At 45.9% G+C, this 27,320-nt stretch overlaps 2 protein-coding genes across 5 annotated transcripts; one reads left to right on the forward strand and one right to left on the reverse strand.

Moving 5' to 3' along the window:
* On the reverse strand, positions 1-25,849 carry LOC110559987 (cyclin-dependent kinase 11B). 4 transcript variants are annotated; one of them, XM_021655655.2, is made up of 20 exons: positions 25,713-25,849; positions 24,985-25,108; positions 23,672-23,787; positions 21,645-21,772; positions 20,278-20,416; positions 15,378-15,514; positions 9,870-9,992; positions 8,858-8,953; positions 8,610-8,774; positions 8,160-8,225; positions 7,293-7,468; positions 6,447-6,537; positions 2,219-2,340; positions 1,888-1,993; positions 1,491-1,612; positions 1,303-1,410; positions 1,085-1,201; positions 768-916; positions 328-517; positions 1-245 (listed from the first exon to the last, which is right to left on the reverse strand). In XM_021655655.2, the coding sequence occupies exons 2-20, from the start codon at positions 25,093-25,095 to the stop codon at positions 153-155; spliced, it is 2,355 nt and encodes a 784-aa protein (XP_021511330.1). In that variant the 5' UTR covers positions 25,096-25,108; positions 25,713-25,849; the 3' UTR covers positions 1-152. The 4 variants fall into 4 exon arrangements, with proteins under 4 accessions (XP_021511330.1, XP_021511339.1, XP_021511349.1 ...); XM_021655664.2 differs by lacking the exon at positions 25,713-25,849 and adding an exon at positions 25,558-25,576; XM_021655674.2 differs by lacking the exon at positions 25,713-25,849 and adding an exon at positions 24,866-24,912.
* LOC132653239 (uncharacterized) lies at positions 25,259-26,349 on the forward strand. The gene is made up of 3 exons (XM_060381235.1): positions 25,259-25,281; positions 25,359-25,472; positions 25,541-26,349. The coding sequence occupies exons 1-3, from the start codon at positions 25,259-25,261 to the stop codon at positions 26,292-26,294; spliced, it is 891 nt and encodes a 296-aa protein (XP_060237218.1). The 3' UTR covers positions 26,295-26,349.
* The last annotated feature ends 971 nt before the right edge of the window (positions 26,350-27,320 follow it).

Raw genomic sequence — 27,320 nt, forward strand, 5'->3', positions numbered from 1 at the left:
TTCCAGAAGGAAAACGTGATTTAATTCTACAAATTTACAACCTGCCCCAAACTAAACAACATGGAAAAAAATAACAAGGAAACAAGCTGTCCTGGCTCAGTGGGTCTGTCTGCCACCGCCTGGCTGGGCCACGTCAGTAAGTCAGTCCGAGCTCAGAACTTGAGGCTGAAGCCGGGGCCAGCAGCTGAGGCTCCCTGGTTGGTGGTGGTGAGGTGGAAGCCGGTGTCCTTCAGGTCATCATCACCCTGGGAAGTAAGGTGACCACCATAAGGACGCTGTACCCAGCCAGCCTCCCCCATGGCAACCCCGACTGGCATCAGCCCTCACCAGCTGGCTGTAGCCCAGGCCACCCTCTGGGGGCCTTGGACTCGTGCCCCGCTTCACCCTCTGCTGTTCGCTCTTGGCTGGCCATGTGGGAAACATGGAGGGGTCGATGGGGAGGGGGGTCTCTCGGAAATATTCGTGCTTGAGGCCGTCTTCTGCATTGATCCTCCGCCCAGGGTAGTATGTCAGGAACCTAGAGAGAACGGTAGCAGACAGTGGCTACCTGCTCTGTGGATCAGGGCATTCATGGCCTTCACAAACTGAGGAACCCTTTTGCTTTCTTGGTGGACACATGTGGGGCTACACTGAGATGGAAAGTGAGACCAATGGGCCTCAGTGTCCCCTAAAACCTGGTATTCTGGGCCTTCCAGGCTCCAGGACAGTTCTGCAAGAGCGTCAACCTGGAGCCCAGTGGCTGCAGGCAGTGCTACCCTCAGACTTACTTGTTCATGAGATCAAAGCCCTGGTCTGATAACAAAGCCCCAAATCGCTTGCGAAGATTGTTGTAGGGGTACTCGCTGAAGGTCATCTTCTTTACTGCTGGGAGGTCATTATAGCCAGGCCAGATTTTCTCACTGGGTGTCCCAAGGTCCTGAAAAACAGGATGTCTGAACTAGACATATCCTCCATAGAGCCTATCTGTGTGTCACTTTCAGAGAGGCCACTAAAAGACCACAATGTGGCCTGGATTTCCAGTCCTGGCTCTAGTTCTGCATACACACTGCAAACCGTTCCCAAAATAGGCCAGCCCAATATTCACCTTGAAAACCTTGTTGATCTGATCTATCTCTGACTTCCCGGGGAACAGAGGTTTCTGTGTCAGCAGTTCTCCGAAGATGCAGCCCACTGACCACATGTCCACAGCCGTGGAGTACTCCTAGAGTCCAGAGGAAAGCGTTCAGATGGCAGCAGGCCTGCGACCGTGTCGGCCACGGCTGTGAATGAGCTACTATGGGTGAGGAAGGTTTTCAGACTCACCTTAGCACCAAGCAGCAGCTCTGGGGCCCGATACCACAGGGTCACCACAACAGGGGTGTAGGCCTTTAGGGGTGAACCATACTCCCGAGCCAGCCCGAAGTCACCCACCTGTAACAAAGACAGAGTGGCTGTAAGACCAGGCTGTGGGCTGGTTTCCTAGGGACATGGTGGGAAGGCCCAGGGCTCACCTTGAGAATGCCAGCATGGCTTAGCAGGAGGTTAGAGGTCTTAAGGTCTCGGTGTAGGATCCAGTTGTCATGGAGGTGCTTTACTCCACTCAGCAGCTGAATCATCAGGGTCTTCACCTCCCCTGTGAGAGAAACGAGATCACACACATGCTCCCCTTGCCCCAGGAGTTCCCAACACCCCTGCAAAAGGGCCCAGGGACCCAGGGTTATATGTATAACCCACAGCAACTACACTTCCGGGGCAAGTTTATTCTAGGAACACCTCAGCCCAGGTGGTCACCCACCACTCAAAGACAGGGTCACTAGAAGGGCCCAATACCTTACAGCATGCCAGAGAGCAGGGTGCTGCCCTCATCTCCTGACTGGACAGCCCATCCAGGGTGGCATGCAGGCATACCTGGCAGGAAGGGCTGCTTCATGGTCTCCATTAGGCTCTTGAGGTCATGTTCGACATAGTTCATCACAATGTAGATCTTGTCCATGTTGCTTCCCACCACAATCTCCTAGGAATGAACAGTCCACCTCAGCACCCCCTGACAAACACTGGCTCTTCGAAAACTACACTGAAGACACACTCGCTGTGGGTAGCAAACAACTACTAAGGTATCTTGGGAAGCTGAGGTCTTTGGAAGTGCTAACACCTGACCCTAGGATAGCAAGCCACCTTTTCCTTCACAGGGTAAGCTCCCATACAGGCAGGATGTGCCAATGAGGAGGCTGAGCCTTACTCTGACAGTGACGATATTGGGGTGCTGGGCCTTGAGGATGGTGTTGATCTCCCTCAGGGACGTGATTGGGAAGCCTTCCTTCTCCTTCTCCATCTTTAACCGCTTCAGAGCCACAATTTCATCTGCAAAGAAAATTGTGGAATCTTGGCATGGTGGCTCATGCTTGTAATCCCAACATTAAAGAAGCTGAGGCAGGAGGGTTGCTGTGGGTTTGAGGACAGCTTGGGCTAGAAGAGGGACAATATCTCAAAAAAAAAAAAAAAAAAAAAAAAAAGAAAGGAAAAAAAAAAAAAGGAAAAGAAAGAAGGCCAGCTGTGGTGGTACACGCCTTTAAATCTCAGCATTTGGGAGACAGAGGTAGGCAGGTCTTTGTGAATTCAAGTTCAGCCTGGTCTATATAGTGAGTTCCAGCAAGCCTGGGCTACATAAATGAGATCCTGTTTAAAAAAAAACAAAAAATATTTCAAGGCCAACCTGGTCTACATAGAGTTTCTGTAGAGCCACAGCTACATAGAGATAGGATGTCTTTAAAAAAAAGCAAGCTGAATTCAGGAGCACATCAAAAAATAATCCACCATGATCAAACTGGCTTTCTTCCAAACATGCAGGGATGATTCAATATATGCAAGTCACTAAGTGCTATAAATCACATAAATGGACTCTTGAACAGAAATTACATGGTTATCTTGATTGATGCCAAGAAAAAGCTTTTTGACAAAATCCAATGTCCCTCATGTTAAAATTCGTGAAGGAACAAATCTCAACATAGTAAAGGATAAATGTTATCCACTTAACGATTAACATTAAGTGGGAGAGACTCAAAAGCATTTCCAGGCGTTGGGGATAGCTCAGCAGTTAAGAGCACTTTACTGCTCTTGCAGAAACCCAGGTATGGTTCCCAGCACTCACACAGCCAATTACAACCATCTTTAACTCCAGTTTCAGAAGATCTGACGCCCTCTTCTGGCTTCCTCAGGCACCAGGCATGCACATGGTTCACAGACAAACATGCAAGTAAAACACTCATATACATAGTATGAGGAACAAGACAGGGAGCCCACTATCTCTGTTCTTTCAACGTGGTTTCTCTGTGTAGCCCTGGCTGGCCTCCAACTCAGAGGCTCTGCCCCGAGTGCTCGGATTAGTGCTGGGATTAATGCTGGGATTAATGGTGTGAGCCGCAGTGCCCAGCTCAGCTCTCTCCTCTTGTTCAACACAGTACCAGAGCCTTCTCAAACAAAAGGGATACAAAATGGATCCAAGAAAGAAAATCGAAACATTTCTTTTTACAGATGGTATTACATAGCTATACTAGTGTCCTGACTAGTTTTATGTCAAATTGACACAAGCTAGAGTCATCTGAAATGAGAAAACTCAGTTATGCCTCCATAAGGCATTTTCTTTTCATTTCATTTCCTTTTTTTGTTCTGTTTTGTTTTGTTTTGTTTTGTTTTCAAGACAAGCTTTCTATGTGTGACAACCCTGCCTGGCCTGGAACTCACTTTGCAGACCAGGCTGACCTTGAATTCACAGAGATCTGCCTCCCTCTGCTGGAATTAAAGGCATGTGCTACCACCACCTGGCTGTAAGGCATTTTCTTATTGACTGATGGTGGAGGGCCCAGCCCATTGTGGGTGGTGCATCCCTGGGTTGGTGGGTTCTACAAGCAGGCTGAGCAAGCCATGAGGATCAAGCCAGTGAGCAGCCCCTGCTATATACAGCATCAGCTCCTATTTACAGGTTCCCACCCGGACTTCCTTCAGAGATGGCTACTGTTAAAGGCACAAAAGCCCTAGAACTGAAAAACTGTCTATTAAGTGAGAGAGCTTTGAATATTTAGGCATTTTTATTTCATATGCACGAACATTTGTTGCATCACATGCATGCCTCGTGCCCAAGGAGACCATCAGAGAATGCCGGATCCCTTGGACCTTGAGTTGCAGCCAGTTATGAACTGCATATGCATGCTGGGAACTGAAACGGGTCCTCTGCAAGAATAACAAGTACTCTTAACTGCTGAGCTGCCTCTCCAGTCCCTGGATCCTAACTTTGAACTAGGATCTTAATTGTGTGTTTAACTTGAAGTGTTTGTAGAGGTGGGGAAGCGCAAAGCCCATTACAGAAGAAAAGAGGCCCCTAAGTCCTAAAATAAACATAGGCTATTGCGCTGCTCTTGGTTTCCCACCATAACCGTAAGACCGTACGCTGAATACATCACACACTCTGAATGTAGGACATAAAGAAATCAAGCTGGAATTGACCAGGGAGGAAGCTTCCCCCCTGTTGGCTAGCTTTCATAGGGTTGGGAGATGCTATGCAGACTGCTGGAGGGGAAAAAGTATCAGCGGTCGGAGAAGCCTCTTTTGTAGTGAGTGGTGGTTTATGCAGACTCATAACTGATCACGAGATCAGAATAAGTGATTGTTTAATGTTCAGCCCAAATGAGACACTTATACCATCGCCACTCCAAGGTTCAAGAAACATCATGGAAGAGGAAGAAAGAAAGAAAGAGCTGAGCAGGGCTCGGTAGCACATGCCTTTAATCCCAGCACTTAGGAACGCAGAGGCAGCTCTCTGTGAGTTCAAGGTCAGCCTGGTCTACAAAGTGAGTTCCAGGATGGCCAAGGCTACACAGAGAAACCCTGTCTCAAAAAAAAAAAAAAAAAAAAAACCCAAACAAATAATAATAATAATGGAAGAGCTGAGGGATGAGGAAGAGTACTGTAAAATGCTGTCATTTGGACACAACATGGTTGCCGCACTCATAAACTCACAGCAGCTGCTGGTCAAGCTAGTCGACAGTCAACACGGACGTAGGAGGGGCTCATGAGACACCATCCTCAGCTGAGGTGCTCTCGGCAGTTGATAGCACCTGGTAAGGGAGAACCAAGTCTCTTCATAGGTGTGGCCTACGACAGGCCGTCCGTGCTCCAGTGGATGGACCCACACCCTGGCATATACTGGCAGCACTAACTGAACCACGTTAGTGATAAAATCAGGAAAGGGAAGAAGGTGAGAGGGGATGTGCTGGGGTGGATACGGTCAGATATAGTGCAGACATGTACAAGATTGCCAGAGAATAAAACTGAACATTCTGGAAAGGACTGGAGAAATGGCTCCGCAGTTAAGAGTGTCTGCTGGGCTTCCACATGGCCTGAGTTGTTTCTCAGCACCTGTGCTGGATGGCTTACAACTTCCTGTAGTTACAGCCTAAGGACCCCATCACTGGCTTCTGTGGGCGTCTGTACTCCTAATCACATGAAACCCCACCTCCTCATATTTACATATTGAAAAATCATGTAAAGAAAAAGTAACCAAGCACCCCAGGAAATGTAAATGGGGACTAAAAGCCACAATGTGGCTGGGTGTGCTGGCACACACACTAATCCGAGCACTCAGGAGGACTGCAAGTTCAAAGCCAGCCTAGTCAATATAACAAGTCCCAGGCCAAGCACAAACTCAGGGAGACCTTGAGTGTGAGAAGCCAGACAAGGTGGTATATACACCCTAACCCCACCACGTGGGGGGAGGCAGATCTCTGTGAGCTCAAGGCCATGTTGGTCAATAGAGGGAGTTACAAGCCAGCCAGGGATACATATTGAGACACTGTATCAAAAAAAGTAACAACAGAACAACACAAGCCTGGGCAACTATATAATATAATGGCAGAGTGTCTAGAATCCCAGCACTGCAAAAAAGAAAAGAAAAAGGCCCTATGTTACTGGTCTATAAAAGCACTTATTGCTTTTATTGCCATTTCCCTGGCCTTGTGTCTCACCTCTGGAACTCGCCACCTGTTGTTACAATGACCCACAGAACCACAGTTAGGCTGACCTAACTGACCCCTGAAGATACCAGGAGGCTCAGGTACTCATTGTCTGCGTGAGGTAGAGTGATAGAGTGGCCCAAGAAGTGGCACCGAGGAGAGGGAAGGGTTGCTTCCAAAGACCCAGTGGGCCATGCAGTAAGGATCCACATTTAACAACCTCAGGCTGACAGTGCATGGGGAGAGACCACAGGCCAGCGGCCAGGGGCAGGGCACTCAACACTCTTTCCAGGGTGTGCACAAAGGCCAAGAAAGGCTCTCCAGGGAAACCACTGCCTGTCAGAACCCCCAAGGTTGACCTTGAACCAGTGCAGGGGCAATCAACTCATCATCACTCAGAAATGACTCATCGCAGAGCTTTCTGCTGGCCTGTCCCTAACACTCTCTTAGTAGACGACCTACCTGTTTTCTTGTCCTTTGCTCTGTAGACCACCCCATAGGTGCCTTCTTCAATCCTGTTCAGGCACTGGAATTCCTCTACACTCCGGCATCCCTGTGGAGGAAGTAGGACATGAGGACTCAACAGCCATATTTGTTCAGGTATCCTGGAGAACTAGCATAGGTGACCCCAGAAGGGCAGAGTATGCCTGTGGATGGTATGAACAGAAACAACTTGTTCTTTTCTCTGCTTCTTCCTAACACTTTTGTATGAAGTAAACTGGTACCAGCAAAAGCATCTCTATTACAACTGTATCTTCTGCCTGGTGAACTATGCCACCCTAGAGGGGACATGGCCTGCCTGGCCCTAGTGACAACCTTCCATGCATACCATAATACTTCCCTGGGGTGCCACTACTCTGTGTGATTTGTGACCAGACTCAACTGTCTGGAAGCACCAACTAACTGGAAGGCAGGTGACAAGGACTCAGGTGGTATAGTAGCTGGATGGCCACACCCTCTAAATCCTCAGGCAGTGCCACACCCCCACAGGATGTTCCTAAAAAGGTTTGCCGCACTATGTACTTAAACGCAACCCCTTGCCATATCTAGGAACCAAGCAGAGGCAGAAGAAACAGCTCACAGCTCTTGGTACCCAGGGAGCCCACAGCGCTGCCTGTATAAGGGAGGACCATGGATGGTCAGGATTGTGAGAGGACGGCGCCATGACTAGACAGACCACTGCATGGGGGTCAGCACCTCAGAAGGGACATCGGCACCGGAAACATGGCCCTGTTCTGTAGCACCTACTTAACCTAGAGATTGTCAACACAGGGAACCAGCTTTGGGATGAATGAAGAGGAACCTGACCTGCAGGGCTGGCAAGTACTTGGGCAACTCTTGCTTTAGTTCAATGGGCGACAGGGCTGGAGAGTCAGGCACATAGTCTCCTTCCGTTGGGGCACTGCTCTGTGGGGTCCCCTCACCCACTTCTTCCTCCCCTTCGTCACTGTCCCCGGAATCTCGGTCAAATCGCGACTCTGGAACTTTAAAAGTTAAAGCTAAGTACAGAACAGGAGAAAGAAGCACAACCCTCCTCCTGCTCTGGGGCTGTACAGTGGTGTGCCCAGTGTCCTTCACAGAAAGAGCCAGCACGGGGGCCATCCATGGGAAAAGGTACCTGCACAAGGCCTGTGGTCCTGGTGTTCTAGGCAGAGCCAGAACCAGATGCTGGGCTCATAAATAAGGGCAGATACCACATGAAGTTGGTAGGCCCAGAACTCATGTCCACGAGGCCACAACCCTGTTAGCTACTTGAGGACAGGCCAGGTCTCCCATATCACAAAAGTGCTTGTGTCATCAGACCCCAGAAACTGCTCTCCAACATAACCTCATTCCCTCAAAACCCCGAGCTCCCTCAGCATCTAAGTCACAGTGGGCATGTAGAAGGATGCCATCCAAATACAGCTGTTTTCTGCCAAGCTATGTCAGCTATGATGGGCACAGGCTGCAAAGTGATCAACAGTGTGTCCTCTGGAAATCACACCTCTCAGACTGCTACCTCTGTTCTCCAACACTGTCAGGGCAGCAGTTCTCTACAGCTTCCAGGGGGGAAAACCTTGCATTTATGGGGTTATTACATGCTGTAGATAGTTTGTATTAACAGGACCAGGCACAGCCTTGCTCAGAGCATCACTATACAGAGACAGATAGATGCTACCACAAAGAGGTCCTTACCAACCAAGATGTGGTTTTCATTCTCTCTTTCTTCATCTTCACTCATTTCTTCATCACTTACTTCTTCTGCAAAAGAAAACAAGTGTCTGCTCAGATCAGTGTGGAGCTGAGAACTGGCCTTGGAACTGCCAGTGTAGCCTGTATTAGGCTGATCTAACAGTCAGCAAGAGGCATGGAAAGCAGCAACTGTCCTTACCAATTTGGTGGGGAAGGCTCTGTATTTTCTTGGTGGAATTGGGGATTGAACCCAGGGTCTCACACAAACTAGGCAAGCACTTTACCATTGAACCACATTAGCAGCCACAATTTTGGAGTCACTGTGAGTCTCTCAGAGTAAGGCAACTAACTGTCTTTAGGTATGTGCTTACATTGGACTTTACCTAAATTCTACACGGTGAATATAAACTACTTTTACATCAACACAATCCACATGACCTGCCAGATCCTCACCCGCAGACTGCTCTGAGGCCTCCTCAGAGTTGCTCCCAGTCTCTTCTTCCTCCTCCTCCTCTTCCTCCTCCTCTTCTTCTTCTGATTCTTCACTGGTGCTCCCTTCTTCCTCTTCTTCCTCTTCTTCCTCTTCCTCCTCCTCCTCCGAACCTGAGCCTGATTCCGCTACAGAATAAAACAGTCACAGGTTAAATCTTGGCTTTCCTCTGGCAGCAGCATCAAGGCCTCAGCCAGATAGCCTCTGATACCTGATGAAGACTCAGCTGAGCTGGTTTTCCTCTCACTGTCACTGATGTCCTGTAGGTCTGACAATAGGTCTCTTTCTTCCATTTTCTCTTCTTTTACTTGTGAAATAAACCATACACAGATGAATTTGGAGAGATGTTTTTTAAAAAATTACTGTTTCTTTCTAAAATTATTTATTTTTGTGAGTGTTTTCCTGCATGTATATATACCTGAACTGAAATTACAAAAGCCGTGAGCTGCCATGTGAGTGCTGCAAACAGGATTCAGGTCCTTTGCAAGAGTAGCAAATGCTCTTAACCTCTGATCCAGATATCCAGTCTTATTTTTTCATTTTTTGAGACAGGGCCTCATATATCCCAGGCTGGTCTAAAGCTTACTATGTAGCAGGGAATGACACTGAACTTCCAGTCCTCCTGTTTCAACTTCCTGAGAACAAGGACTATCATCCTGTTCAACCATACTCATTTTTTAAAAAATATTTACTTTTTATTTATGTAGCATTCTACCTGCATGTGTGTCTGTGCACCAGATCTCACTACAGATGCTTATGAGCCACCATGCGGGTGCTGGGAATTGAATTCAGGACCTTTAGGAAGAACAACCAATGTTCTTAACCTCTGAGCCATCTCTCTAGCCTTTTTTTTTTTAATGTGGTGCTTAGGATCAAACACTGGGCAGGCAATCTACAAACTACATATATATATCCCCAGCCATGGAAAATGTTTTTAAATAAATAAGACAACCACGCAAAAGTTACATGTAGCTTACACAATGATCAGCCTCACTATATACAGAAAACAGTTCATCCACACATAGTTTAATTGGAAGAACAACTTCTAAAAAGACCAGCCTTACTGTGAGCACGGTGTTTTTTGTTGTGTGTGTGTGTTTTGTTTTTTTTTTTTTTTAATAAACCTTTTAGGTTAGTAGATAATACAAAATAATAGGTTACACTATGGAACTTTCATACACGTTAAAATATCTCCTAGGAAAGACATGCTTAACTGGCCTCACCTGGTTTCCGGTTGTCTCCCAGCTCAAAGCGCTCTCGTGGTGGCCGTAGAGGGCTGCGGCTCCAGTGGCCAACCTTTCCCTTGTCATTGTAGTCCTCCCTCATGGTACGGTGATGTGCGGAGACTGTATGCACAAAACAGAACAGAGATACTGCTGGGACTGGCCTTCCCAACAAGGCTCCATGCTGTGTACAGCTGCTCATGGGTGCCTGACCCACACAGCAGCAAAAACCTCAATATTCCAGGCCAAACTAATTTGGAAAAAGCTCCAAGATGGACGTTATCAGCTGACCAAGGGACCTTCTAAAATGGGTTTCACTGGTCACAGAGACAGAGATAGGAGAGAATTCTGGGAAGATGGTAGAGTGGATACGTCAGGCAGCATCTCGGCAACCACATGGACTGTGTTACGTGATCAGCGTGGCACCCTGGCGTCAGCTGAGGAACCTCAAGTTCCAGCACAGGCTTGGCTAGTGACAGGTTAATTCTGGTCAACCTAGCTGTCACCATAGTAGAAGCCACCTGCTTCCGTCTCCAGGGCAGTCAGTTATTCTGGGTTCCAGAGCAGTTTGCAGGTGAAAAGGACTTGTCCCCCCATCATCAAGGACCTATGCTCGCAATGCTGTTTGCAGCCCCAGAGGGATCAAGTACACAGGCTATTGAGACTACACCGACTCTGGTTAGGGTGTCTGTAAGGGCCAAGTACTTGTGCCCACTTCTGTTTTTTTCTTTTTCTCTTTTACAAGCTAGATATTTAAAGATATGTACATTAAGGCATTTGTATACACAGGGGAAGCTAGAAAGTGACTATATTCCCAGAGACCGGCATGAGCTAGGTCAACTGTCAGTACAGACAATACCAACACTCACAACACAGTCACAGCAAGCCCTGAGGAGGGCTTGACCTCATAGTGACGACAAACATTCAAGTTAATTAACAAACAAATAAGACCCAGCATCCCTGCAAGGTCGTGCATGCTTTTAATCCCAGCAGACAGAGGCAGAGGTGGAGGCAAGCTTGGTGAACACAGTGGGCTCTTGGACAGCCAGAGTTACATAGAGACCCTACCTTAAAAAAATAAAACAAACAAACAAATAACCCCCCCCAAAAAAAACCGAATGACAACAACAATAACAACAAAAAAACAACTGTGCTGGATGATTGACACAAGACAATCATTTGTCGGAAGGTAATTTCAATTTGAGACACCAGGGCAGATTGGTACCAATTGGGGGCCTCCCCTTCTCTGGGAGGAAGAAGAGAGAAAAATGGGAGGAGGGGGCAGAAGGAGTGGGACCGGGAGCAGAGGAGGGAGGGGCTGGGATCTGCATGTAAAGTGATTAAATAAATGGAGGAAAAAAAAAATAAAAATAAAAATACAAAAAAGAAAATGATTACATAACGGGCTGTAGGCAAGAACATTTTCTTAATTAGTGATTGATGGGGAAAGGCCCACCCCATTGTGGGCGGTGCCATCCTAGGCTGGTGGTCCTGGGTTCTATAAGAAAGCAGGCTGAGCAAGCCATGAGAAACAAGCCAGAAAGCAGCACTCCTCCATGGCCTCTGCAATCAGCTCCTGCCTCTAGGTTCCCGGCCTGTTGCGTTCCTGTCTTTACTTCCTTTAATGATGCACTGTAATGTGGAAGTGTGAACTGAATAAATCCTTTCCTCCTCAAGCTGCTTTGGTCATAGTGCTTCACCACAGCAATAGCAACCCTGACCAAGACACCAACCAACCAACCAAACAAACAAAAGCAAACAACTTTACTCCTGGCACGGGGGAGGCAGAGGCAGGTGGATCTCTTTGAGTGGGAGGCCAGCCTAGTCTACAGAGTGAATTTCAGGACAGACAGGGCTATGTATGGACCCTGTCTCAAAATACAAACAAGCAAACAAACAAACAACAAAAAAAAGACAAAACCCACACCCACAAGACATCGAAAGAAACAGCAAGTTTGTCCCCATCAAAGGAAAAAGTTAACCAGCCCAATGCAGGTGTGATGGGATATGCCAATACAGAGCAGCCTGCAGGCACCTACAGAAACGGCTCTGGGGGAATGGAAGAGAGTGAGTCAGCAGTCCACATCCCACTTCAGACAAGATGTGTGGCTGCCGTCCATGTGGTGGTATGATGGTCCACATGCTTGACCTCTCTAGCAAAGAACCTACCTGCTGCATGGCCTAGGATGAGAAGAAGGCTAATGGAGGTACGTCCAAGACACATACTGCCATGCTGGTTGCCCAGGAATGACTCAGAAGTATACAGAAACTGTGCTGTCCTACCTGCCTCAGGCTGGACCACAGGAGGAAAGTGGACTCCTGAACCTGGGGTTCAATTAGCCTCCAGAGCCCTATCCACTAAGGCATGAAGTCAAAGCAAGACTGAGGGTATTGTCCTATGCCTCTACTCTATGAACAGGACTCCTTAGATCACTGTTTTCTTTGAAACGCCTTCATGAACACAAACAAAAACCAAGACTTTAAGACAACTATTTTAAAGATGCTCAAAGTAGTAAAGATGTAGTCACCGAGTGCACTGCAGCAGGGACTGTCAAAGAGCAGCACCTGCTCAGCCTGCAGCCACCCTGAAGCACCACCACGGGGCTGTCCGTGGTGGCACACCTCCTCTCCAGCCTCTCCAAGCAGCCCAGCAGTGATGGCGCCTCAGCCAAGGCTGCCTGTACAGGGAAGGTTTTCCCGTCCTAACCCATGGGCCAATGCAGGGAAAACGGTGTGAAAAAAACCCACCAATCCCTTGTTGGTATAATGTTCTTTTAAAATGTATATGCCTTAACCTTGTTAATTCAAATGCTGATTTCCCCACCCCCAACTCTCTGGTTTCAATCTGGATATCGCATTGTGATACTCACTGTAAGCATCCTGTCTCAACTCTTGTGTAAACAGGACACAAATAAAGCAACTAGATACAATGTTGTGCAATGGGAGGAGCCAGAGGACAGGAAAGAGGGGAGAAGCTAGAGAACAGGAAGGGGCGAGAAGGAGGAGGAGCTCGAGGAGAGGAGAGCGCGAGGAGAGCAGAGTGGGAGGAGAGAGCTTGGAGGACTTGGAGCATGAACCAGACCTAAGATTTCACAAAAAGCAAGTATAATGTGGGAAATCTAAATGTTAGGAAACTGTGGGCTTGGAGGTTTAGGAGGCAGTAAATATTGCCCAGCATTGTGTTCTAGGTTAACTAAAAACCCAGTCTCTGTGTGGTGATTTGGTTATACAGCTGCTGAGGATTAACAGCAGCGTTACAGAAGTTAAACCCATAGTAAATATTAATAACTTTTTACAACAATCCCTGAACAGGACAACCTACCAATCCCTGAGTTCCCAAAGTTTAGGACTTGAAATCCCACCAATCTTCACTTTGGGAATCTCTATCCTGAAAAGCTCCATCCCCTAAGAAATCCCATAAAAGCCCTGCCCTTTGTTTAATTCCCTGCTGACCTTTCCCAGGAGCAGAGGCAACCAAACCTGGATTCATCCCTCCATATCCTGGAACCTCCCAATAAATCTCTTTTGTGAGATTTGCTGCCTGGTGTGACTCTCTCATCAGAAGAAACCAAGAAGAGAAGAAGAGAAGAAGTGAAGAAGTGGATGGGGGCTGAGGCTCATGAGCTCCTCAGCTCAGCTGGGGATGCCCTCACCTGGGAGCTGCAAGGCCTCTGCTAAGGAGGCCTCCTCTCAGACCAGTGTGGTTCCTGTGTCTCAGGATGCCCTTCCCTTGGGATACCTTCTCCCCTCAGAGCTATGTGGTTCCTGTGCTTCCAAGACCCAGGATATTTTTCCATCCGAGCAGGAAGGCCGACAGATGCAGCAAAAAAGGAAATGGTGCCATGAACATGAAAATCCCAATAAACAACAAACAGGAAACCCCACTGATGATACCATAATCCCAGGATATACGAGCCTGAGGAAGAATGATTGTTGAGAATTCAATGCCATACCAGGATTCTCAGTGAATTCTAGGCCATCTGGACTAATTTGAGACCCTGGCTCAAAGAGGAAGAGAGAAAGAGAGGGAGATGGAGAGAGAAAAAGAGAGAAAGGGAAAGGAAGAGAGGGAGAGAGGGGAGATGGAGACCTGAAAGATTCACCGTGGAAACATCTCACCCACTCTAAGGACCCTTCAGCAGATCTGAGGAGGCAGAAAACAGACTCAGTGAACTGAAAGACAAAGCAATGAAAACTATGGAACCTAAGAAACAGCAAGCAAAACCACTGAAGAAAAATACTGAGACCAAAGAGACCTGCAGGACAGCAACAGATCAACCTGAAATTATTGAGTCCAGTAAGGATTAAAGAGGAACTGAGAGTTCACCTAAAGAAATTAACTGCTGAAATTCACATTTTTCAGAAGAAATGAATGTTAACATTCATTCTGCTTAACATAATACAAGAAGGATGAATTCAAAACCCAGGAGACACAATACAACGAAACTGCTTTCCTGCTTTCCAGTGTAAGGTAACAACTGTTTGTAGTTCTTTGTTAGGTACTAGTTTAAATATACAACATTCACAGATGCATTTTTTTCTGGACAGGACCAACTAAATTGGCTTCAGAGGGATAAAAGAAACAGAATTTGCAAGTTACTGAAGTGAAACTAGTATCGCTTCAAATCTGTCATAACTTTAGAATGTTGGATGTGTCCTCATGGTAACCACACAAACAAACAAAAGCCAGATATAGCACATACACACACACAAAATGAGAAATGAATTCAAAAATCTGGCTTTAAAAAAAAGAGCTGGAGAGCTGGCTCAGTGGTTAAGAACACTTGCTGTTCTTGTTAATGACACAGGGTTAATGCCCAGCACCTAGCTAGAGGCTGGCCACCTCCTAGAGCACCAGGCACACACGTGCACAGAGGTACATGCAAACAAAACACTCATGCACATAAGATAAAATAAACAAAACTAAAGAGAAAATAAAACAGAGGGAAAGAGTTCAGTGATGCAAAGGATGACACTAAGCAGGAGTAAGGGACAAAGATGGAATCCGGCTCCAATGCCATGACTATCACACTAATATACAGTATATAAAGAGCAAGACAAGTGAGCCTCTCCTGTCAGCCAGCCTTCAAAAGGAAAGTGACATGAGTTTAACACCCACACAGAAAGAAGCTCCAGTCCCAGGAGATCTGACGCTCTTTTCAGATCTCTAAGGACCACCCACACACTTGATACACAGACATATAGAATGCAAGCAAAACACTCATAAACACAAAATAAAAATAAATCTTTAAAATGGGAAACATACACTGCCATGAAATTTAGAAAGGATGAAAATGGAAATGGGTTTTAAAAAGCAAAGGGGCCAAGAACTGCCCCTTTCTGCCTCCCTTCAGAGTGTCTTTCCCAAAGCCCAGTCAAAGTAGTCACAACACAGCACTCTGTCAGGACAAGCCATTTGTGAATGAAATCTCGGGTACCACTGTCAGTCCCCTCAGAGTAGCCCAAGGAGAGGACCCACAGATAGAGAGGGTGGCCCCTCTCTCCTACCTTCCCTGCGAGCCTCTCTCTCTTTGCGGCGCTCCTCTGCCCTCCGTTCCCGCTCCTTCTGTTCCCGCTGTTCCTTCTGTTGCTCCCTCATCTTGCGTTCCCGCTCCCTCTTCCTCTCTAACTGCTCCAGGCGGTCCCTGGAAAAAGCACACCAGGTTATGTTCCTACCCCATGGGAAGGCTCTTTTCCTTTTCTTTTTTTTTGGGGGGGTGGGGTAAGGGAGGTAACTGAGACAAGGTATCTCTGTGTAGTCCTGGCTTTCCTGGAGCTTGCTCTGTCAACCAGGCTGGGCTTGAACTCGGAGAACTGCCTGCCCCTGCATCCCAGGTGCTGAGATTAGAGGCATGTGCCACAATGCCTGACAGAAATTTCTTAGGTCAGGTTATTCGTTTCCTGCTCAGTCATGTAGTGTATTTGCACACTGTAAACTCACAAATGGCTTCTTAGGTGTTGGGACCAAATGTGCATACCCTCAAGCAGGAAGAGGAGAGCATGAGAAGAGGCCATCATCTCAGATTCCAAACATGCTGCTTCCATTGGAAGCTCGAGGAAAACACAGCACGCAGGTCCCTAAGTATGCAAGAGAGCCCAGGGCAGAGCCAGTAGACCAGGAGCACACAAATAAAGGCTTCAAAGGAGTTAGAAAGACCTCCTGAGAAAGTGGGGATGCAGCCATGGCCCCAAGACACATTTCTTCACCAAAGTCTGGGCAGATGGACCTTGGGCCACTTCCTGACCCAGCTTGAAACAGTGTAAGCTTGAATGTGATAGGGACAGCAGAGGAGCTGGCTGCCTGAAAACAAGACAAGTATCAGGAGACTTATGAGGCCCTGAAACACGTTCAGGTGGCTGAATTCAGCATTTTCCACGTTCCTATGGCTAGCCAAAAGGCTCTATGCCTCTTGAGTTCTGTGTTTTAATTTCTTCTTTGATTTTAAGTATAAACACCTGATATGTTATTTAAATTCATGGTACTTTTAACTTTTTGTTAGTTAGGGCTTTACAATGTCTACTGGACTGGCCTTAAACGTTCAGTAATCCTTCTGCCTAAGCCCGTACAAGCTGGGAATACAAGACTATACTATTTACTGGGGAAGTATGGGGCTGAGAGGTCTCACAACGTAGCTGAGGCTGGCCTGGGTCTCAGTATGTAAACTAGGCTGGTCTCAAACTCAAAGATCCACCTACCTCTGCCTTTCCAGTAGTGGTTGCACAAAAACTCTACTGCTGACCTGCACAGTCACCATTTCCAGCCAGAAGCTCATCTTTAAGGTCTTCCTTACTACTTCCAAGGGTGTAAACCATCAAGTCCACCAGTCCCCGTTTACTAAAAAATGTCTCTATTCTCCTTTTACTTTTGTAAAAAGCTGTGCCAGACACACAATTCCCAGCTGAGATTTTTGCTACACAGCGCAGGGCTAACCTCCTGGCCCCACTGCCACCACCCTGACAGCAAGTGCAGATGCCTCTGGTAACTCTGTGTCCCCTCTGCTTGGAACGTTACTTGGGATGCGGATACCCAGACTTGAAAGCCCATCTGGGAAGTGTTGAGCCACTGCTCAGGAGCCACCCTCTGTCTGTCTCTGCTCCTAGAGCTCCTATTACAGAAGGTATACACGCCGCTGTGGGCGCTGCCCCGCACAGGCCACAGAGACTCCTCCCTCCTTTCCTGTCTGTCCTTCTAAGAGGATAACTACCACTATTCTATTGAATACATTCCACATGTGAGCTAGGCCCTGAGCTCTCCAAGGCAAGATCCCTGGACATGTCGCCCCTGCAGTCTACATGATCTTCTTTTAAATGAATTCATTTTATGTGCATGAACGTTTTGCACACGTGTCTATGTGCCACATGCATGCCTGGTGCCTGTGGAGGTCAGAGAGGGTATTAGATCCCTCTAACTGTAGTCGCAGGTGATTGTGAGCCACCATGCAGATGCTGGGAATTGAGCTCTAGTCTTCTGCAAGATCAACAAATGCTCTTAACTGCGGAATCATCTCTCTAGGCCCTCATCCCCCTTTTGAATCTTGTATCCCAGGCTGGCTTCAGGCTCACACTGTGTTGCCCAGGATGACTTTGGATTTCTGATCCTCGTGTAGGGCCTCGTGTAGGTCTGTGTCTGTTGTTCTCACCCTCAGTTCTCACACTATCCTCTAGGGGGTTTTTAAAGCACAGATATGGTAGAGGAGAAGACAGAAAGACTTAGGCTTATCCAGAAATCTGTTAACATGTTTCCTTTCTTTCTTGTTTTACCTTAAAAAAAAAAAAAAAAAAAGAAAGAAAAAAAAAAAAGAAAAGGAAAACTACACAGATGCTCAAACTTAACCTACCAAGCTCCACTTCTCCCTGAGCTCACCTCCTGGACAAAGCACCCTCCATCTCTAAAAGAAATGGTGGGCACTCTGCACACTGGAGCGTACAGTCAGCCACTAACAGCCCCAGGCTGACTCCTGAGTACACAAAGTGCTTCAGTGAGAACCAACAGTTGTTTTGTTTTTTTCAAGACAGGTTTCTCTGTGTAGTCCTGGCTGACCTGAAACTTACCTCAAACTCAGAGATCTGCCTGCCTCTGCCCCCCAAGTTCCGGAGTTAAAAGGTGTGTGCTACCACTGCCTGGTGAGTACCAACGACTGTTTACACTTTCATCCTATGCTGTGTGTTTCAGTGCTGCCTGCTGAGAATGGTCAACACCTCTATCCTCCTCATTCAACTTTCCAAACTTTCCCTGAACTCAGTGTAACCTAGTCCAGAGAATATACATGGAGCTGAACAGGTGATGCTCCTCAGTGGAAGCTCACAGAGAACTGCTGGAAAAGAAAGCCCTGCGTCTGTTGTCCTGAGTAACTGTCAGGTCCCTGAAGAGCTCCTTCCTTATTACTCAGTCCCACTCTGCAGAGAAAATCCAGAGCCTGTGTCCAGTGGATGCATAAAACCCTATGCATCTGCTTTCCTAGCTATCCCAGGCCAGATCAGCCACTCTACGAAATCTCCTTCACTGTCCTAGGCTAGCTCAGTCAAAGGTGAGTTTGACACAGACTTCCTCTGGAAGTCCCTGCTTCTGAACAAACCATGAACTGTGTAATGGTTAGCTTTGAATGTTGGTTTTTCACAATGGAGAACTAGCTGAGAGAGCAATCTCAGTGAGGGACTCTCTAGATTAGATTAGCCTATGGGTACGTCTTTGGGGGAATATAACAAATATGATTTTTTTGCTTTTTTGGTTTTGGTTTTTCAAGACAGGGTTTCTCTGTATAGCCTTGGCTGTTATGAAACTAGCTCTGTAGACCACTCACCTGCCTCTGCCTCCCAAGTGCTAGGATTAAAGGCGTGTGCCACCACTGCCCGGCTTTATAATGAATACTTAGTTGTAGTCAGAAGATGCAGCTCTTCTGGGTGGAATCACTGAGGAGTGGAAAAGTGGTGCTGAAGAGATGGCCTAGTGGCTAAGAATGCTTACTGCTTTTGTGGCGTTTGCATCCACAACAGGCAGCTCACAACCACCTGTCAGTCCAGCTCCAGAGCACACACTTCTGACATCTGAGGGCACCTGCACTCACATACACAAGCATTTCTACACACATACACACATAATTAGAAACAAACACACAAGACGTAAAGAGGATCTTGAAGAATGGAGAAGGTGAGCTGAAAACTAATGTGCATGCTTTAACTTATTATTTTCTGACCTTTTTATTTATTTATTTATGCATATGGTTTCATGCACATAAGAAGAGAGAATCAGAGTCCATTGCAGATAGTTCTGAGCTATCATGTGGGTGCTGGGAATTGAACTCAGGACCTCTGAAAGAGCTGCCAGTGCTCTTAACTGCTGAGCCATCTCTCCAGCCCACTCTGTGCTCCTATGAATGTAGTATGTCTAGCTGGTTCAGTTTCTAGACACTGACTGAACTGTACCCTGAAACTGTGAAACAAATAAGTCCCTTCTCCCTGAAGTTGCTTTGTCAGAGTATTTTATCGTAACGAGAAAGGAAACTAAAACAAAACATTCTCATCAGTCTCTCTTAAGCACCAACTTGTGACAGGATTCAGACTGAGACAGAGTGACTTCCTCTAGGATTCTGATAGCTAGCGTGCTTCCTTGCTTGCTTCCTTTTCTTTTTTTAAATGTTCTTTCTCTCCCTCTCTTTCCTTTTTAACAAGGTCTCACTTTGTAGCCATAGCTGGCTCAGACTTTTGCCAGGTTGGCTTCAAATCCAAAGAGGTGTGGCTGCCTCTGCCTCTTCAGCCCTGAGATTTAAGGCATGCACATGCCCAGCCTACACTGCACTGTACCACGGTTTCAAACTGACCCAGCACTGAAAAGGCAACAGACTCCATGTTCTTGTAAAACAGAACCTGCCTCACTCCCCAGTGCCACAGGGGGTCAGAGTTAGTCACAAAGCACCAATCTTCCCACTGCACCTCCCTTTCTAACTCCACTACTTCCTATCTGGCTCATTCTTCATCCTCCATGCCTGAATTCCTTTCTGGTAACTTCTGTCAGTTAATACTGTACCCAAATCTCTGGGTAAAATAATAAGGGAGTTTCTAGACTGTTTTGAGGTGGACACACTTTAACGTGGGTCTCACCATTCAATAATCTTGGGTCCCAGAAGGAATAAAAAATAAGAAATAAAATAAGAAAGAACAATAATGATCAACATTTATTATTTTTTTTCCTGACTGCAGCGTCTCATGCTCCTTCCATGATGGGTGCACCCTTGAACCGAGAACCAATATAAATCCTTCCTTCCTTAAGTTTGTTTTGTAAGGCGTTTTGTCACAGCATGAGAAGAGTAACTAACAAGGGTCTTCAACCTCTGCAATACCCTCCCACACTGAGCACACTAAGCCGAGCTTCGCAGTGCCGCAGCCGCCGTAGTAGCTGTGCAGCTCTCACCTCTCCCTCCTGGAATGTTCTCTTGCCATTTCCCTCCTCTTCTGTCTTTCCCATTCTCTGCGAGCTTTGTCTTGTTCTTCTCGGTGGCGTTTCCGACGTTCATGTTCTCTCTCTTTCTCTTTCACTCTGGCATGCTTCCCTAATGAGATTTGAGCATCATGTAAAGAGACTCAATTTACTTTAAGTTTCACTCAAAAGTTTAAACTTAAAATAAGATCAAGAAAGAAATAATGGGACTAGAGATTCAATCTGCAGTTAGAGTGCTTGCTAAGCCAGACTTGGGGGCGCATGCCTCTAATCCTGGCATTTGGGAAGTAAAGGCAGGCAGATCTCTGTGAATTCGAGGCCAGCCTGGTCTACAAAGTGAGTCCAGGACAGCCAGGGCTACACAGAGAAACCCTGTCTCAAAAAAACAAAACAAAAAAGAGAGTGCTTGCTGTTCTTCCAGAGGACCTGTGTTTGATTCCAAGCACATGTAACTTTAACTCCCGGGATCTGATGTCTTCTTCAGACTCACATATGGCATACATGGGTACTTGCATGAATGAGATTTATGTGATGTATGTGCATGCAGGTGTCTTGGCAGTTGGGGCATATTGTATCCCCTGACATTTGAGTTACAGATGGCTGAAGGATGTCCCATGTGAGTGCTAAAAACCAAATCCAGATCCTCTGCAAGAGCAGAAAGCACTCTAACACATACACAATTTTCAGAACTTTAGAAAACCAGTATTCATACACAATACAGAACAAAACTGTTCCTTTTAATGTATTTCTACATCATGTTATAAAACCACATTAGCAACTGCACTTACAATAATAAGATTTATATAGGGCTTAGGGTCTGTTTTCCTAGTACCTGTGAGAACCATTGGTAGCCAGGAATGTAGAAAATACATGTAAGCCCAGAATTTAGGAGGCTGATGGGGGAGGGCAGATATTGCTTTTAAGAAATGTTATTTAGACCAAACAAACAAAAACCAGAACCAACTACATGGTGGCTTACACCATCTATAATAGAATCTGATACCCTCTTCTGTCATGCAGGCACACATACAAATAAGAGTATTCATATACATACATAAACAAATCTTTAAAAAAAAAAAAAAACACCAAAAAACCAGAATCTCTTGGCACTGGCACAAGAACAAACCTCTCAAGTCAAATGGGACTTGACCCCAACACCCATTTTTTACAAGGAGAGAGAAGAAAACACATATATCAGAAGAGTTATTCTAAAAAGTCCACAATGGGCTTATACTTTTGGATAAAATTCCTTTCATCTTCATTTTTAGGTACACTCTGAAAAAGGCAGATCATGACAGAGGAAACAAACAGCTGTAGCTAAAAAACAAAGCCTCTCATACCTCCCTCTGCTGAATGGCTACGGTGCCTCCGCTTCTCTTTTCTTTTCTCATCCTTTCTGTGATGGGCTTTTTCCTTCCGAGACATTTGCTGGGGTGGTTTGATGGCCAGAGAATCATCTTCCTCTCCTCTGAGACAGATGAGAGACACCATGATGACAAGTACGGGAACCCAGAGCACACCAAAGCCAGCATTATTCCATAGGATACAGTTCAACACCATCATTTAAGAAAAATGGAAATTGAAGACATTTTAAGAGTCACATGAAAAATATGAGAAATCAATATGGTCTGTAGAATAAAAATGCCTTTCTTGCAGGGCAGTGCTGTTACACACTTTTAATCCCAACACTTGGGAGGCAGAGGCAGACGGATCTCTGTGAGTTCAAGGCCCGCCTGGTCTTCAGAGTGAGTTCCAGGACAGCCAGGGCTACACAGAGAATCCCAGTTTCGAAGAAGAAGAAGAAAGAAAAAGAAGAAAGAAGAAAGAAGAAGAAGAAAGAAGAAGAAGAAGAAGAAGAAGAAGAAGAAGGAGGAAGAAGAAGAAGAAGAAGAAAGGAGGAGGAGGAGGAAAAAGCTTTTCTTTAGGGAGGATTATGTCCATTTATTCATTTTCTTGATTGTGGTGATGGTTTCACAGCAAAGTCAAAATGTTATTTGCAATTAACTTAGTTATTTATGCTTCAATAAGGTTGCCAAAGGCCTTATTGAATTTTATCAACTTTACCAAAGCCATTTAACAGTTCCTTCAATTAATTCTTTAACACCAAGATCCTGAGCGTTTCAGAACTATGCTATTTTAACTTAATTTTATTTCCTTTAGTTAAAGAAAAACAAATGACAAGGCATCACAACACTGAAACTGTCATCAGACACACATGTTGGCATGAATACTGCTGTTAGTGGGCCCCTGAATTTACCTTTGGATTCCTTTTACAACTGTAGACTTACAATGCAGGATAAACATTTAAATGTATTATCTAAATTATCTTTGCTTGATTGAAGAATTACTACAAAGAAAGGAATGCATGCTCATTTTGTTTTCATGGTAACTGACTCCACACAAAAGCAACCTCACATATCAGGAAAACTTTAAAGTCAAAATACAAATTTTAAACAGCCCGGCATGGTGGTACACACTTTTGAACCTCAGCACTTGGGAAGCAGAGGCAAGTAGATTTTTGAGTTCAAGAATTTATATAGTGAACTCCAGGACAGCCAGGATTAGACAGACAGAACCTGCCACAAATTAACAAAAAACCCCTAACATACAAAACTTTAATTTTTAAAATAAATTCGTTATGTGTACGAATGTTTTCCTACATATACGTATATGTCCATTACGTATGCATGGAGGTCAGAAGGGGGCATCAGGTTTTCTGGAACTGGACTTACAGATGGTTGTGAGCCACCATAACGCTATGGTTGCTAGAATCAGACCTGGATCCACTGTAAGAGCAACAACTTAAACACTAAACCCTTTCTATAGTCCCCAACTTTTTCAGAGTAATACTGAAAAAGGCAGGCTAGGGAACAGAGAGAAGGCTCAGTAGTTAGAGCATTTTCTGCTTCTGAAGAAGACCCAGGTTTAGTTCCCAAGACCCATATTAGAGCATCTCACAACAATCTGTCTGTTTTGTTTGCCTGTTTGTTTTTTGAGACAGGGTTTCTCAGTATAGCCCTGGCTGTCCTGGACTCACTCTATAGACCAGGCTGGCCTCTAACTCACAGAGATCTGACTGCATCTGCCTCCTCAGTTCTGGGCTTAGAGGCACCACTACACCCAGCTTAATTCTAAAAGGTTTACAACCTTTTACTCCAGGTTTACGGGATCTTATGGCTTCTGAGGGGGAAATCACTCACACACACTCAGACACACACATACTCTCCCTTACTCTCCAATCAAATTGCAAAAACAAAATTTGTGTAGTTTACAGCACTGTATGGGACACAGTCACAGCTAACCTGGGGCACACGTGACCTGTGGGCTACAGGTTAAACATAACTACTAGAACACCATACACTCTCACCTGTCTTCCATAGAATCCTCTCTTCTATACGGAGAGTTCCTGATCGTGATTTCCATTCGGTGATCTCTCAGCTCCCCCTCCTCAAGGGAATCCCTTTTGGAATCCCGGTCATCAGACTAAGAAGCAAACAAAAACAAACCCTTAAGTCATTTTCCTTATAGATAACCTTTCCTCTTTTTCTAATCTTTGAAAAATATCTTGTTACATAGCTCAGGCTGCCATTGAACTAAAAACCTGCCTCAGTCTCCTCAACGCTGAGGTTACCTTACCTTACAAAACATCTTTTCTTTAAGAAAGAGTCTCACAATATAGCACTGGCTGGCTTTGAACTCAAGAGATCTGACTGCCTCAGTCTCCTGAGTTCCTGAGTGTTAGGATTAAAAGTTGTACAGCCTAAAGATATCTTTAATGATAACTGAACTTTGTTAACCAACTTTAAATATTCACTTTGAATAAAGACATTAGAAAATATAAAAACTTTTGTTTAACTCATGTAATTAACATCACATTTTTATTTTTATTTTTTGTTTTTTCAAGACAGGGTTTCTCTGTAGAGTGTTGGCTGTCCCAGACTGACTTTGTAGACCAGGCTAGCCTTGATCTCACAGAGATCCACCTGCCTCTGCCTCCCAGAGCGCTGGGATTACAGATGTGCGCCACCATGACCAGCAACATCACCTTTTTCTTGTAACATGAAATCTGAGAACAGAATGTCTAAAGCACCATATATGAAAAGTGACATGAGATTCTGTGCCAAGAATGTTAGTTTTTATGAGCCAAAATTAAGACCTGAGTAGGACTCTTACATATCAAATAAATCATACGGGACTTACATACACATTTCAAAATGATCTCTTATTAATCTTATCAAAAGTACTTATATCAATGTGTCTTATCTAGTCACTTGAAAACTCTGAGTTTGTCATCATCCAAACCAAGGTAATTACAAAGCACTCATTTTAATTCCAAGAAAACTCCCCTCTCTATTAAAAATGCTTGGAAATTGTATTATGAATGTGCTAACAATGAAATGAGAAAAATTAGTCAGGTGGCACTATTGATTCTAGATCCAGAACATTTTCTTTTTTAAGGAAATATTCTCATTTAGATACAACTTCAGTGTTATCAATCTACCTTCAATGTCAACTGAGCATATGAATGTTTTTGTTAATTCAGAATAGATTTTGGGCTCACCTGTGACATTTGGAAGTACAAAAGAACTTCACCGAAGAAGCGTTGTTCTAATGGAAAAATGAGGGCAAAGAAATTAAATCTCCTTTAAGAAAGCCACTTACTTAAAAAACATAGCTTACATTTTTTAAGCGTTTTATCTCTGCTTTCTCCTCTTGTTCTTTCCTTCGTTTCTTTTCCTGGAGAATTTCATCTAACGTTTTCACTTTCCAAGAGTCCTTTTCATCACCCATTTGAGTTAAAACACTGCAAAAAGAAAAATAATTCAAGCAACCTCGGGACACAGAAAGCTATGGTCTGTCGCTCTGTCGTTCCGAACACTTAAGTCTAATCATTAGTATTTCAGATAAGTCCCCCAGGAGTCTCGTTAGGTAAGAAGGATTCTGCCTGCATATGATGTCTTCTGTCGTGCCTGTAAGGTTTTGGGCAACTCAGTTCACCTCGGTTCACTATTCCGTAAAACGCAATCACCATCCACGTACAGGCACTGTTCTAGGATCAAAGACCATCCGGGTCAAAGGTCTTACTTCAGTGCCTCGCACCCAACACACTGCTTAGGTGTCAAAGGTTGTGTTAGAGCGTCCCAGGCTGCAGGAGGCCTGGGTGACAGGTAAGATCGAGGTGGACTGTCAGACACTGGCAGCCCGGACGGGGTCCTACTGTTTTTTTTTTTTTAAGGGTTCAGTCGCGCAAACCTGAGGTCGGGGCCGGCTCCGGGGAGCGCGGGGCCTGCCGCCTCTGCTGCCCTCGTTCTGTGCGGCGCACGACTGGGCGCGGCAGCAGCGTGTCGCTCGGCGCGACCCCTCGGGAGCGCCCGTCAACCCGCATCTCATCTCCCGCCGCCACTCACCCCTGCGCCGCCACAGCCGCCGCCACCGCCGCCGCCGATCCCGGAGTCGGAGAAGAAACAGGGCCCAGCGCGCGTCAGGATGTCGTCACTTCCTCCGCGGATGCACGTAACGGCACGACGGCAAACCGCAGGCGGCCTCTCCCTCCTCCCACCCGAATGGCACCCTGCACGCACCGGAAGCGCCCGTCCTCGCCGAGTTGGCTCCTGCTAGTGACGCACGACCCGGAGGCTGAAGGCGGAGCAGCGTCCGGCGCCGCCCTAGGGTGTAGCTCGAGCCGACCCGCCCAGGCGGCTCCGGCTGTGGGCCGGCTGTGGGGTTGCACTAGGCGGTGGGTCTCCTTGCTCCTCCCCGTTGGCGGCCCGGACTACCTCCAGGCGTCGCCATCAGGCCGGGCAGCCTTAACGCTGGCGACATCCACTTCCGCAGCCAGACATTTGTTTTTACCCGTCAAACTCGGGTTTGCGCTAAGTCGTGCTAGGCCTCGCAGAGTGGAGTCTCGCTGGACGGTCATACTGTCAAATGGAAAAACAAGTCTTCTGACATACTCAGGACTCAGGAAGCCGAATTCCCAGATCGGCTAGGTAGCGTCTGTCAGGAAGAGGAAGTCCCTTCTACAAGAAAAAAGCATTGAAACGATTCCGTTTCCTCAGCCTTTTTGTTTTTAAAACCAGCCTTTTCTGCTTGGCCTTTGGGAGGGGTTGGGTTTTTTGTTATCGTTTTGCTTTGACACAAGGTTCAGTATGTAGACCTTGCCTTGAACTCAGAAATCCTCTTGCCTCTGAGTGCTGGGATCAGGGATGTGTACCGCCATCCTCCGTGGTTTTTTGTTTGTTTGTTTCTGTTCATTCTAATTGCAGAATCACAAAGCTGAGTAAGTTCTTGTAAATTTTGTCTTTGACACATTGAAACAGGGCAAGTAGTTTTACTGTTAGATTTTAAAGTTGACACTATGACAATACTTCTCGAAAGTGTTTACTTAAACCAACTGGGTTTTTGTTTGTTTTTCAGGTTTTTCGAGACAGGGTTTCTCTGTGTAGCCTTGGCTATCGTAGAATCACTTTGTAGACCAGGCTGGCCTCCAACTCACAGACATCTGCCTGCCTCTGTCTCCCTGAGTGCTGGGATTAAAGTCCTGGGCTAGCATGCCCCACCCAACTGGAAGTTTTGAAGGGTTCTGTAATCCCACTAAAAAACTATTATCCTATCACGGTTTGTGCAAGAGAGAGCAGAAATGAAAATTTCTCCTGCTTGTCTTTGTCCAGTTGAGATTATCCTGTGGGTTTTGAAAAAAAAAAAAAAGGCAAAGCCATATAGTGGTGGTGGACACCTTTAATCCCAGCACTCAGGAGGAAGAGGCAGGTGGATATCTGAGTTTGAAGTCAGCCTGGTTGACAGAGCTAGTTCCAGGACAGCCAAGGCTACACAAAGAAGCCATGTCTTGAAAAACAAACCAAATAGCAACAACTAAACATCTTGAGTTGGGAGGCAGAAACAAACAAAATGGAAAGCAGCTGTCCACAATTATGGCCTTGAAATGGTATGATGTAAAATAATATAACAAGTATTGGAGTGAACTGCTTTGTTATCCCAGCTCTCACGTAGCCTCT

This window comes from Meriones unguiculatus, chromosome 3, assembly GCF_030254825.1.
Source record: "Meriones unguiculatus strain TT.TT164.6M chromosome 3, Bangor_MerUng_6.1, whole genome shotgun sequence".
NCBI classification, from domain to species: Eukaryota; Metazoa; Chordata; class Mammalia; order Rodentia; family Muridae; genus Meriones; species Meriones unguiculatus.